Here is a 12,895-nt window from a genome sequence, read left to right as displayed (position 1 = left end):
CCTACCCTATACTGTTTTGAACTTTCTCAATTACATTATTACATCGGGGGGTGGGGGGAATAAATACTCATTACCAAAGAAGAGAAAAATACAAGGAGAACCCTAAAAGGGGGCAAAGAGAAAGAAACAATGCACAAGACAAAGGGGAGAGCAATGAAGATGGAAGCCCTCAGGACAACAAAATGCCTATTCCTTGTGGAGGTAAACACAACCAGAGGGGATCCTAGAAACTTAGTTTTTTTACTTCGAAGAAGATGAAGTCTCAAATCTGATGAAAAGATCTAAGTTGGAGCTCCATCTCTTGAGGTTGTGCCCATCCAAATATGAAAACAGCCGCTCTTAAGGCAATCTTCCCAATTGTATAGAAAGATTCCTTATAAAAGTCATATCCACTGAAATCCAGTATTTATGGAAGGGAAGGATTCTTCTCCTCCTAGGCCAACATTTATCCAAGATCCTAAACCAAATCGAAGACAAGAAAGGGCACTCAAAGAAGAAGTGATCAACATCTTCAATGGAATTCTAGCAAAGACAACAAGTATGGAAGACTGAAATCTGCCGCTGAGTAATGAATGGATGCATTGGATGGTAGTTAGATAGAGCTTTCTAAACACAGAAGCTGGTCCTAAGCCGACTTAGAGTTGAAGAGACCCGAAGAAGAGGGTGTCCAAATAAAAATATCACCTGAAGCTGAAGGCCTTGGGATGGAAGGAAAGGCACTCCTAATGGCTGCAAAATGAGGGGAGGGGAGCGGAGCCCATCAATCCTGTGAAATGATATCGGCAACTAAAGAGTGTTTGTGAAGGACCAAACTGTAAATCTCTTTGGGACCAACTAGGAGGACACCCAAAGGATGCCAATGATCATACCATAGACTAGTGGTAGGCTGGTAGCACCATCCTCAATCTTGGAGGTAGCAATTCCAAGAGTTGTAGGCTTGAGATTGAGGATCTTTCTCCACACCCAAGAAATGTCTTTACAAGGCGCAATCGCCAAATAGAGTTATTCCGAAGCATTCCATCATAGATCCAATCTACCCAAATACTTTTCTTCTTAGCAACAACCTTCTAGATCAGTTTGAGAATGCTAGCCTTATTGACCTCCTTGATTCTTCTCAATCCAAGACCTCCTACTTCTTTGGGAAGACAAAGTGAGGCCCAACTAATAGGGCGGAGGAATCTAACAACGTCAGCCTTTCTAGTGAAAAGGAACACATAAGAGATTCAATCTCTTTGATGGAAGACTGAGGCAGCCCAAAGATTCCGTAAGAAGACTAAAGCACAAATCTAATCAGTTCTAGGAGACTTGCATATGAGAGAAGCTTTCCTTTCAATAGTTGGAGCCTCTTGCATGAGATCCTTTTGTGGACTTTGGTTAGAACATTTTCTTGATAGCCTCCATTTGTTGCGTGGGTTGGAGGTGTGAAAAATCAACAAACCATTTATCTCTTCTTTTTGATCATGTTTGTGCATTGGTGGAGGTTTATTTGCCAATTTGTTCAGTTGTGTGCTAAGTGAAGGAACTTTTCTTCTACTCTCGTAGATTGAAGGCACTTTTCTTCTATTGTTGCTGACTTAATTGGTTCAACTTCAGTAGTGTGGGCAAATGGAGAATCTTTTGTCTTTTTTCTTCTAATATGAAAAGAAAAGAAATAATTTTGTTGGGTGAATAATAATTCAATACATAAGGCAAGAAAGGGGGGAGGGAATATACAAAGCCCTTAGAGATAAGAAAAGAAAAAAGAATCAGGGTAACAAGCCCATTAAGGTGGGGGTGATTGAAGAATGGAGGGACGTAGACCCTAGGAGATAGCAAATGAATCTTAGAGCTAACATAAAAAAAGATGGCATTCCAAATCATGTCCAAAGAGCGGGAGTTGGAGGTCCATCTTCAGAGATTGTGCTCCATCCAAATATTGTAAACAGTGGCATACAATGCAAGCTTGCCCGTGGTGTCGCAGATAGAAGATCTAGCAAAAGTCATATCGGTCCATATCCACTCTTGACAAAAGGAGTGAAGACTTCTCCTACCAAACCAACAAGAATTAAGGACTCCTTTCGGACAAAGGAAGAGAAGGGGAAGCGAAAAAAGGTGATTGGAGTTTTCAACCCTGTTCTAGCATAGAAAAAAGCTGGGGGGGACTTGAATGTGGCGGTAGAGGAGGAGATTTGGTGGGGAGGCAGTTGTGGAGGTCTCACCAAGTAAAACTAATGTAGTAGCTGGTTCATACAATAACCAACCCTAGTAAGATCGATATTCCAGTAGCTGATAGAATCTCCAATAAACTTTTTGTCCAGAAATCTAGAGTTGATGGTGTCACTGGAAACTAGTAACATAAGTAAAGGAGAAGGGGAAGAAGAAGATAGATGGGGAAGGGGTTAGGTTGGGTCGAGCTTCTTACTCTTCCCTAGGGCATCTCACCCATGAGTTCTCTCACCTTACGGTATCTCAGTTTTTTTGGAAGAAACTTTTTTTTTTCTTCATTACTTCATGGTTGTATATCAGCCTTGTCCTTTATTTATAATAATAAATTCGATTACAGCAATTGGATCCTTCCTTGCATGGAAAGGAAATGAATTCCTAATTGGAAACTAATTAAAAATCAAATAAAATCTATGGAATTAGCTGAAATAGAAAATCATAGGAATAAAAATTACTAAATACATAAAGCAACCAATAATTAGGAAACAAATTTAATCAATGAAATCCCCCACGCAAGGACTAAAATCTTTCCTAAAACTTAGCACCAATTAAAGCTGTCAAACTCCTCCACGATTTGGCCATGGGGCTTACTTGAAATTTTGGAAACCTTCCTAATCAGCTCAATTTGTCTTGAAAGGAAAACCTCCACACAAGCAATATTAACGTTCAATCTTGTCTTCATCTAGTTGGCATGGGGCCCACGAATTAGGAAGGAATCTTCTTCAATTCTCCACACAAGAAGTCCTTGGGTTGAACAAATCAAGAACCGAGAACGAAGCCACACCAGACCAGGCTGCCTCCCATAGCAGTTGAATCTTACAAACAATCTGGGCTGGTTTTGGGGCCTTGTTCCTGCAATCTACATCAAAAGATATGATGAGGGGTGTGACCCTTGAACTAAACACTCTTAAGCCAGAGGTTGGGGGGATTGTGGGAGCGAGAACAAAATCCCAAGTTGAGAAGGATAAGCCGGAAGGGATCCAGTACCTTGGTCTTAAGCCTCACTTCTCAATTTAATGGGGTTCTCCCTGTGCGCTATTCCTATTAAGTACCTTGGCCTCCCCCTTATCACTACTAGGCTTACTGCCCATAATTGCACCCCCATGCTCTATCTAAAGGCTCCAACTTTGGAAAGGCAAGCTCCTTTCCTAATCAGGATGCCTCAAGCTCATCATATATGTTCTTCAATCTTGCTACATCTATTGGTCAGGAGTTTTCGGGCTTCCTCAGTCCACCATCAAGGTTGCAGAACTCTTATGTGTACCTTCCTTTGGAAAAGAGTTGAATCTACCAGATTCCTCCATCCCACTAGCTAGCACTCTATTTGCCTCCCCCAGGCCCCAGCAAGAAGGGGGGCTCGATTTGCACAAAATCCAGGAAGTGAATTCTGTCGACTTGGTCCAACGGTAAGGTACAAATGTTGTGACCTGGTCATAGTTTTTAAGGCGGTAAGGCGACAGAGGCGTTTGAGGGTCTTTCGGAGTGCCTTAGTGATAAGGCGGGCATAAAGCGTCGCCTTATTGACTAAAGCGTTCTTGTGTAATTTTTTTATAAAACCAATCTATTTGGCTCAAGTCCTAGTTGAATCCTATTACTCATATGTTAAATAAATATTAAAGGTTCATATTCATACCAATGTAAGATATTCATGAAGAAAACAAATCAATAAAGTGAATAAACTAAGTTCATCTTCATCAATCATCAATCATCATAACATATAAACATATAATATAAATACATAATTATGAAACAAAATTATAAATATAAAGAAAAGAAGACATAAAAAATTCAAGTATTTATAATACTTACCTCTATGATGCCAAAATGAGTGCCTAAGCCCTAAGGTCATCCACTATATTTCTACTTCTGTCAAAGAAGAATGAAGCTCACCACTGCCGGAGCAAAATGGTCGCCTGGATCAGTGGTTCTTCCTTGTTCCTTGATTCCTTCTCAAAGCCCTTTCTTAAAACCATTGACAAAATCCAAACCCTTTTTTGTGAATCGTGTTTTTGTTTTGTTTGTTTTGGTTATTTTTGGTGGAGTAAAGCTAATCCCATACATCTCAAGTGTTAACAAAACCATACACCTACCAATAAAAATCTATATTTGGAATCTTCATCAAGTAATTTTAAAATGTGTTTTAAAAAAAAAAAACCCATAAGGCACCAGTTCACATAAGGCGGAGTACTGCCTTACCATTTCTAGACCGCATCAACGCCTAGGCGCTACTAAGGCGTCGCCTTACCAGCGCCTTAAAAACTATGGACCTGGTGCTCAAGCGATCGAAACAGCCTCCTGACATTCTCAGGGTAAGACTGCATAGTACTTTCCCCCTTGGACCTTGCACATGCGGGAGCCTCGTGCACCGGGTACGCCCAGGAAGTCAATTCTATGGGCATCCTTAGGCCTATCCATCCCATTTTCTTTCCTCCCTTGTTAATGCATTATTTATTAGGAAAAATAGATAAATGAAATTTGTGCTGGACTACATGTAAGAGGCTGCGATAACTGTGTATGAGTACAATAGCAGCTCAGTGGCAGGTATCCAGAGAAATGCTGCACATCATATTTTGGCAACCCCATTTAGATAATCTACTAGGTTAATTCTTAATCTGATTGAGTGATTGCAGTCTAGATATTTTTTTGTAATTTGTAGTTGGATTGCATGCGCTAGTCTGGCCTTTTGAGTTATTAATGTTGTCGTTTTTCTGGTATGACTTGCTGTGAAATGGTGTGAGTCATCATTGTCTGTTTTGGTTAGTAGTGTGGCTGTATCATTTTGCAGGTACACCTTATTCAATGGTGTGGGGACCTTACGGTCAAGACAAAGCTACACTCTCTTAAAATTAAAGATGAGCTTCAAGGTTGTTTATCTACATCTCCACAATATCTGGCCCGTTCTGTGCTGAATGATGACATTATAGTTGCTTCTCCTAGTGTGAATGCTAATAATGGGAAAGAGTCGTCTACGGTGCTTCTGGAGGAGGATGATATTTTCAAAGATGCTTTGTCAGATTTCACATGCATCCATGATCCTGCGTTTTGTTCTGGCACAAAGCTGGGTACTTTGGATGTCAGTGACCCCTGTGATGGGGTTGATTCAGTTGAAGCTTTGATGCAGGATACTACAGCAAAGAGGAAGGGAGTTATACGTGAGATGTTCTATGAGGCAGAAGGAAATGGTGCTTCTGATTTTGTGGTGGTTAACTTTTCAACAATAGATTCTGGTTCGCCTGTTTATGATGGTATAGATACACAGGTAATGAAAATGAATGTCCTCAATGTGATAATTATGGAATTATCCTTCTAGTTGTATTGTGGATGCATTTATAATGTTTTCCTTTCCTCTTTGGCTGTTGAATCCTAATTCCTTTTCCTTATTCACTTCTCCAGATGAGCATTCGCATGTCCAAACTGGAATTCTTCTGCAACAGGCCTACTCTTCTTGCTTTAATTGGCTTTAGCTTGGACCTGAGCTCTGCAGGTTCTGCTGCAAGCTGCACAGAGGAAAATGATATTCCAAGAGTTAAGGCTTCTCATAACAGAGAAAAGGCAGAAGAAAATGCACGCCTTTTTGTTAAAGGATTGTTAGGTTACGGTAAAGGACGTGTGGTATTTCATCTAGTTATGGATGTTGACAGTGTGGTTGTTTTCCTCAACAAGGAGGATGGCTCTCAGCTTGCAATGTTTGTGCAAGAAAGTTTTCTTTTGGATCTGAAGGTTTGGATTGTCTTGTACTCATTTGTTCTATTGCTTCTTTAAGTTATCTTTGCCTCCTTTTCTGATTCTGTGAATTTTTTAAATGACATGGTGTCTCATTTCCCTTTTCTTTTTTATGATTGTGTATATTTGTTGTTGATTATGTTGTTTACAGAACAGTTCTCTCTGTTTTTGGAGCACTTTTCTCTAGTTATGGTGATCTGTTTGGGTGAAGAATCTAAAAATGCATCATTGTTAATGCAGTTACACAGCTGGCTGGAAAGGATTATTTACTCTGATGATGTAGTTCTAGGTGGATAATTAACTGTTTATATTTTTATCCGCCTTTATTCTGCAACTTTAGGTGTGATGCCATATTTTTACCTATTAAACAAGTTGCTGAAGTGGTTCTAGGGATGACAAGGGGTACTCAATGGCTCTTTGACAGACTTGGTGGCGGGATGAGGAGGTCCAGGCAACCATCAAGACTTAAGAAAGAGAGTTTTAAGGGTTGGCAAAGGACTAAGGAGGTAGAAGATAAAAAGAGGTATAAGGCTGCCAGAAACGAAGCAAGGAAGACGGTGGGGAAAGCAAGGGCAAAGGAATATGATGACTCGTATATCAATCTGAAAAAAAAGGGGGGGGGGGGAACAATCTATAAGATAGCTAAAATTTGACAAAGGAAGCGTCGCGATTTCAATCATGAACGATGTATTAAAAGTGATGATGGTAGAGTGCTATTTAAGGATGATGACATTATGAAGAGATGGAATGAATATTTTTGCGGTATACTAAATGGAGACAGTACGAGTAGGAATGCCTCAAAAGATTGCATTACCCATCAAGGCATCCCGTTTCATAGATATGTTAGAAAGATGAGAGTAGGTAAGACACTAGCCCGGATGAAGTCCCAATTTAAGTGTTGAAGAGCTTGAGATTATGTGGGGTACCTTGGCTAACCAAGCTATTTAGCAAGATTATAAGCACTAGAAAGATGCCAGATGAATGGAGGAAATTGTTGTAGTCCCAATCTACAAAAATAAGGGTGATATACAAAGCTGCAATAACTATAGAGTTATAAAATTCATGAGTCATACTATGAAATTATGGGAGACGGTTACCAAATCCCACTTGAGAAGAGAAACTAATATCTCGGGGAAGCAAGTCGGTTTTATGCCAAGTAGATCCACGATGGAGCTGGTCAATTTCAATATGCTTCATCCAGTTGTGTTGAACTGGGTTATGAGCGATATTGATTGCAACTTTATTGCCACAATAGAGCAGCGTAAGACCAGCAGTCACAAACCTATGATCACTAAGTAGAACCCTGAGCCAGATAAGCTCACAAACCGTCTGAGCCATAACACGGTATTCAACCTCAGCACTAGACCTCAAGACCACAGGTTGTTTCTTGCTCCTCCGGGTAACATGGTTACCACCTAGGAAGGTGCAATCATTAGAAGTAAAGCATCGATCATCAACAGATCCTGCCCAATACGCATCAGTAAAGGCCTCAAGTTTGGTATTATTGTTGTTCGAGAACAAGAATCACTTTCTCGGAGCATACTTCAAGTGTCTTAGGAAATGGCACACTGCTTCAAGGTGAGTGGAAAGTGAAGCATAGAGGAATTGATTCACAATCCCTATGGCATATGCAATGTTAGGACGAGTGTGGGAAAGATAAATCAACTTGCCAACAAGTCGCTGATACCTTTCTTGATCAACTGAATCTTCACCATCACTGCTAAGATGATGGTTAGCCTCAATAGGAGAGTCTATAGGTTTACACCCAAGCATGCCTATCTCATTAAGAAGATCCAAGACATATTTCCTTTGTGAGATGAAAATGCCCTTGTCATATTGAGCAACTTCAATACCCATAAAATATTTGAGAGGCCCCAGATCCTTAATTTTGAACTCTATTGCAAGTTGAGCTTTGATCTTGAAAATTTTATCATCATAATTTCCTATGATCACTATATCCTCCACAAACTATAAGAATAGTAACTTTACCACCATCACGCTTGATAAATAGGGTGTGATTGGCTTGACTTTTTCTGTAACCAAATTGCAGTATAGCTTTGAGGAACCGACCAAACCAGGACCGTGGAGATTGCTTTAGACTATAGAGGGATTTTTCCCAATAGTGGATGATGACTCAAAACCTGGTGAGATGTCCCTATAGACTTCTTCCAAATCACTATCTAAGAAGGATTTTTCACATCTCATTGTTGGAGATTCCACCTAAAGTTGGCAGCACAGGATAGTAGAGTGCAAACATAGTCCATTTTATCCATTGGTTCAAAGGTCTCTTTGTAATCTATGCCATAGGTTTGAGTGAAGTCATTGGTAACTAATCTGGTATTGTACCTCTCAATAGTGCCATCTACCCTGGTCTTTATAGTAAGGATCCATTTACACCCCACAAGTTTCTTTCCCTTTGGAGTAGAACAAGCTCCCAATTACCATTCTTCCAAAGGGTTTGTATCTCTTCCACCATAGCATCTTTCCACTTAGAATCACCCATGGCTTCTCCAACCCTACGGAATAGAAATAGAGGACAAAGTGGAAACAAAGGCCCGATAGGACGGAGAGAGGCACTCATAGGAAACAAAATTAGAAATTGGATACTTAGTACATGTATTAACTCCTTTCCTAACAACAATGGTAATATCTGTAGGATCAATGACAACAATGGGAGGATCTGTATTACCTGACTGAGACATAGGAGGTGGATACAGGAGCACTGATGGCTGTGGCAGGTTGCTTGCGGGCTGTTTTTTCTTGCAAGAATATGTAAGTAAGCCACCTTTACTACTTTCCTTGAGAGGTGGCTCCCCCTCAAAACGAATAGTGTAAATAACAAATGGACTTGAAGAAAGCTTAGACATAGCATTCTCTCCCTCAAGAGGTGACTGAAAATAGGGCTTAAACTGATGTAGAGTGACATCCATGGTAACAAAGAGCCAATGAGAACAGGGATGGTAGGATTGCAGTCCTTTTGGGAAGAGGAGTAGCAAAGGAAAACACAACGGAAAGTGCAAGGATCAAGCCTAGAGCACACAAGGGTAGAGTTGTGGGCATAACAAACACAACCAAAGACCTAAAGGGGAATATAGGAGGCAAGGGAGGGGTCAGGGAGAGGATTAATAGGGTTTTGAAGTCCAGAACACTAGAGGGAATCTTGTTAATGAGGTAGACTGCAGTAAATAAGGCATCCCCCCAAAAGATTTCGGAACATTCATGGTAAGCATGAGGGAGTGATTGACGTCCAGAAGATGACGATTCTTTTGCTTAGGATACCATTTTTTTCCGGAGTGCAAACACAAGAGGTTTGAAACACAATCCCTGATTATCAAGGTATTGGTGAAAGCCAGCATCAATATACTCAATTCCATTGTCACTCAGTAGCGTAGTTGTTAAGGCATCGACATCCAGGCGGTTTTCCTGGGGCCTAGGTGACTATCGCCTTATTGCACTACATGGTTACTTAAGATATTAATCATAAAGGAGCAAATACCCCCTAATTGAATCCAATAAAAATAATTTATAAACCAAATTTCAAAAGGATAAAAAGTCAACCACCCAGTCCAAGGAAAAAAAGGATTCTTGGCTGTACGGGCGATTTTCAACTTTTAAATACTGGGGGTTTTCTCAATTCTGAAAATTTTATAAATCTTATCATGGTAAAACATTGCTAAAAACCAAAAGTCCGATAAATAATCTTTTGTTTTGATGTGCATAGTGTTTTTTTTTTCCCAAGCGATTTTAATAGCATTCCCGCACTTTAAAATCATTTATTCTTGAACATAACTTTGTCATTATAACTCAGATTTAAGTAATCTTAGACTTGTTGGAAGGTTTGTTTTGTGCTGTACCTAATACAAAATCATTTGACCAGTCAACTTATTATAGAATAAGAGCGAGCATTTCTCTAAATGTTGATTTTTTGTGACTTGATATTGTTTTCTTATGATTTGATGTGGCTTAATGTTGATTGTTGATGGCTTGGTATGGCTTAATGTTGATTTTTAATTATACAAGGGATACGTAAGTATGTAACATACTAAATAATGTTAGAAAAGAAGGAAAATAAAAAATAACACTTGGTCGCCTTGTTCGCCTTAAGGCGGGGAGCTTTGTCGCCTAAGCACTTAGGTAGCCCTCGGACGACTTGGTTCGCCGTAGCACCCGTGCCAACTATGCTCCATAGGATTTGAACCTTGGCATCAAACTGGGTTCAGATCATGGTGAGGGAGCTCTAGAAGCATCGAAATGCCTTAGATTTAAACTAAGAAGAAAGACCTAGGTTAAGCGGGTGCAATTGTTAGTAAAGGAAATAAACCACCGAAAACCATCATGATTGACAACACGAGATGGACCCCGGACATTAGAATGAAGAACAATAAAAGGATGCTTACTTTTATCAAAAGAAATAGAATATGATGTTCTAGTGTGCTTATCAAGTTCACTTTCACCATGAAAAGTGTACTAAATGCAATTGTGGAGTTAGTAAACATAAAGTGTGAAAAGAAGGATGATTGAGGCACTAATGCCATCGTGCACTAGTTGAAGTACACTATCAGCTGGAAGAATGTACTTGGGCCTGAATTGGCAAACTGTTGTTGAGGTGGTTTTCCATTAAGTTTACAACAAAAACTTTGGATATGCCTTGGCTTGCCACAATGATGGCACATTCGAACTGTCCCTGAACTATTTGAAGGTTTGGAGTACCAAAAAATTTCTCTGTTCAATTGCCACTACCAATTCCATGGCCACATGTGCAACCATGACCTCCTCCAAGATTAGTGTTTTGGGACACAATAGCTGAACTATCCACTTGTGTAATGACATGTGAACCTTCTCGAGATACCTGTAATACACGGGAAAAAGTACCTGCAGAAGAGGCCACCTTATCACGGCCAAGAATTTGAGAACAAACAGAATCATATTTCGTTCCAAGACCACCCAGAAAACCCATTAACTGCTAGTTGTTCCCTTTGGACTTGCATTTGTTGCACATCAGCATTGATAGGAAGTAACTAATTCAACTCTTCATAAAAACAACAAACAACAAACAACAAACAACGTCTTTTCCCAATTAAATGGGGTTGGCTAAATAGATCCGTGCAAGAGCAAGATAAAAAACAAAAGAAAGAAAAGGGGAAAGGAAAAAGAAAAGAAACATAACAAAGCAGCACCTACGAGACATCCCACCTAATAACGTTCGGCAACATGGATCTTTGCCCTCCAAACAGATCTATTTGATGTTATACTAGGATTTAACCCTAGTTTTTGCACGTCCAAGCTTGTCTTGAATCGCAGCAACTCCCAAATTGGCTTTGACCTGGTCGATCCTCACTCTACCTCTGCTAGTTTTGCCGCACATCCATCACATCCTCATCTTTGCTACACTCAACATATCTATGTGACGCTTCTTGACTGCCCAACATTGCGCCCCATACATTATAGCCGGTCTTACAACTGTCCTGTAGAATTTTCTTTAAGCTTAGAGGTATATGTCAATAACACAACACTCTAGATGCACCTCTCCACTTCATCCAACCTACTTTAATTATGTGACACATCGTCGTCTATCTCACCTTCTTTATGATTGACCCCAAATATATGAAATAACCACTTTGTGGGATCTCTCTCTCCTCAAGTTTCACCACATCGTTATCTGTCCTTGAATGGCTAAAATTACACACCATGTATTCTGTCTTTGTTCTACTTATCTTAAGACCTCTAGATTCTAGGGTAGATCTCCATAACTACAACCTATCATTGATCTCAGCCACTGTCTCAACCACTAGCACAATATCATTGGTGAAGAGCATACATTCTTTTAAAATCAGCAAATTATTGAGTTAGGGGATGACCCTTCTCATCAACCCGATAAAATTCTTGGGACAAGCCATAAATTCGAGAAAGATTATTCTGTCCAAAATATAAAATATTCAAGTACTCCCACAACTCATTCACACTATTGATGTGAGTAACAAGATCTACAATATGATTCTCCGTAGAATCAGCAGCTGTACCCAAATCTTGCATCAATGGTATCTCATGTAGTATCCGCAGCAGGTTTAGTCTGTGTGAAGTGACTCTGTTGATCACGAGCTGTCAAAACTAATTGAACAATCTTCTTCCATTGCTAGAAGTTGGTTTCCCCTGCTAGTTTCTTCTCTTTAATCCAATTAGAGGATGAAGGCACAACCTCACACTATATTCTTTATATCAGCCGTCGTCCTAAATAACTCAGAGAACAGAAGAAAAGTGTAACAAGGCAAATCAGCAACCCAAGTACAAATCAATCGATGAAAAAATTGATAAAAAAAAAGGATTCCAACAAAATTGATTCCAACAAAAATGGATCCCACCACCCACCCCCCAAAAAAAAAAAAAAAAAAAAAAAAAAAAAAAGGATCCCAAAAAAATTAATTCCAACAACCAATTGATCACCTCCAAAATTTCGAATCAACTACCAAACACATAGCACTCCAAAAACATTGATTGATCACCATCAAAAAATCCATCGTTAAGTCTTCATGATGCTTTATATGAAAAAAGGGGGTGAACACCCCCCTTCTAAATCTAGGGACATAAGTTGTATTAGTAACAATCAAACCAAAAGAAAAAGAGCTTGTTTGAATGTAGCAGTACAGAACTCGATCAGATGTCTAGTGTTGAAGGATCAAGCTCTGATTCCGTGTAATTAATAAAGAAGGGAAAAAAGTAAAAGAGAATAGGGAGGAATAAGAGAAAGAGAGGCTGCTATAACTCTGGGAGAAAACCAACTGTAAGGTTTTGACTCCCTATTCTGTTCAATATATAATAAAGGTAAAAACACAAAAATAAAATAAAAAAGCGAGAAAACAAGGGGAAGTCGTGATTAGCACCTAGCACTAATCACTGACTACTCCTCCCCCCTTCAGATAACTCCTAATGACACATTGGGAAAATGGAAATTCATTTTTTTTTTTTTTTTTTT

At 39.5% G+C, this 12,895-nt stretch overlaps 1 protein-coding gene across 3 annotated transcripts in view; it reads left to right on the top strand.

The window, feature by feature from the left end:
- Positions 1-12,895, top strand: part of LOC122090931 — a 158,447-nt gene that overhangs the window by 53,639 nt on the left and 91,913 nt on the right. For all 3 annotated transcript variants that reach the window (XM_042660708.1, XM_042660709.1, XM_042660707.1), the window contains exons 26-27: positions 4,988-5,461; positions 5,596-5,922. In XM_042660708.1, the coding sequence (XP_042516642.1) occupies positions 4,988-5,461; positions 5,596-5,922 (801 nt within the window). The remainder of the gene's footprint in view (positions 1-4,987; positions 5,462-5,595; positions 5,923-12,895) is intronic.

Source organism: Macadamia integrifolia, chromosome 10 (assembly GCF_013358625.1).
Source record: "Macadamia integrifolia cultivar HAES 741 chromosome 10, SCU_Mint_v3, whole genome shotgun sequence".
NCBI lineage: Eukaryota > Viridiplantae > Streptophyta > Magnoliopsida > Proteales > Proteaceae > Macadamia > Macadamia integrifolia.
Note: the sequence above shows the minus strand (reverse complement) of the source record. Positions and strands in the feature narration are given on the sequence as shown.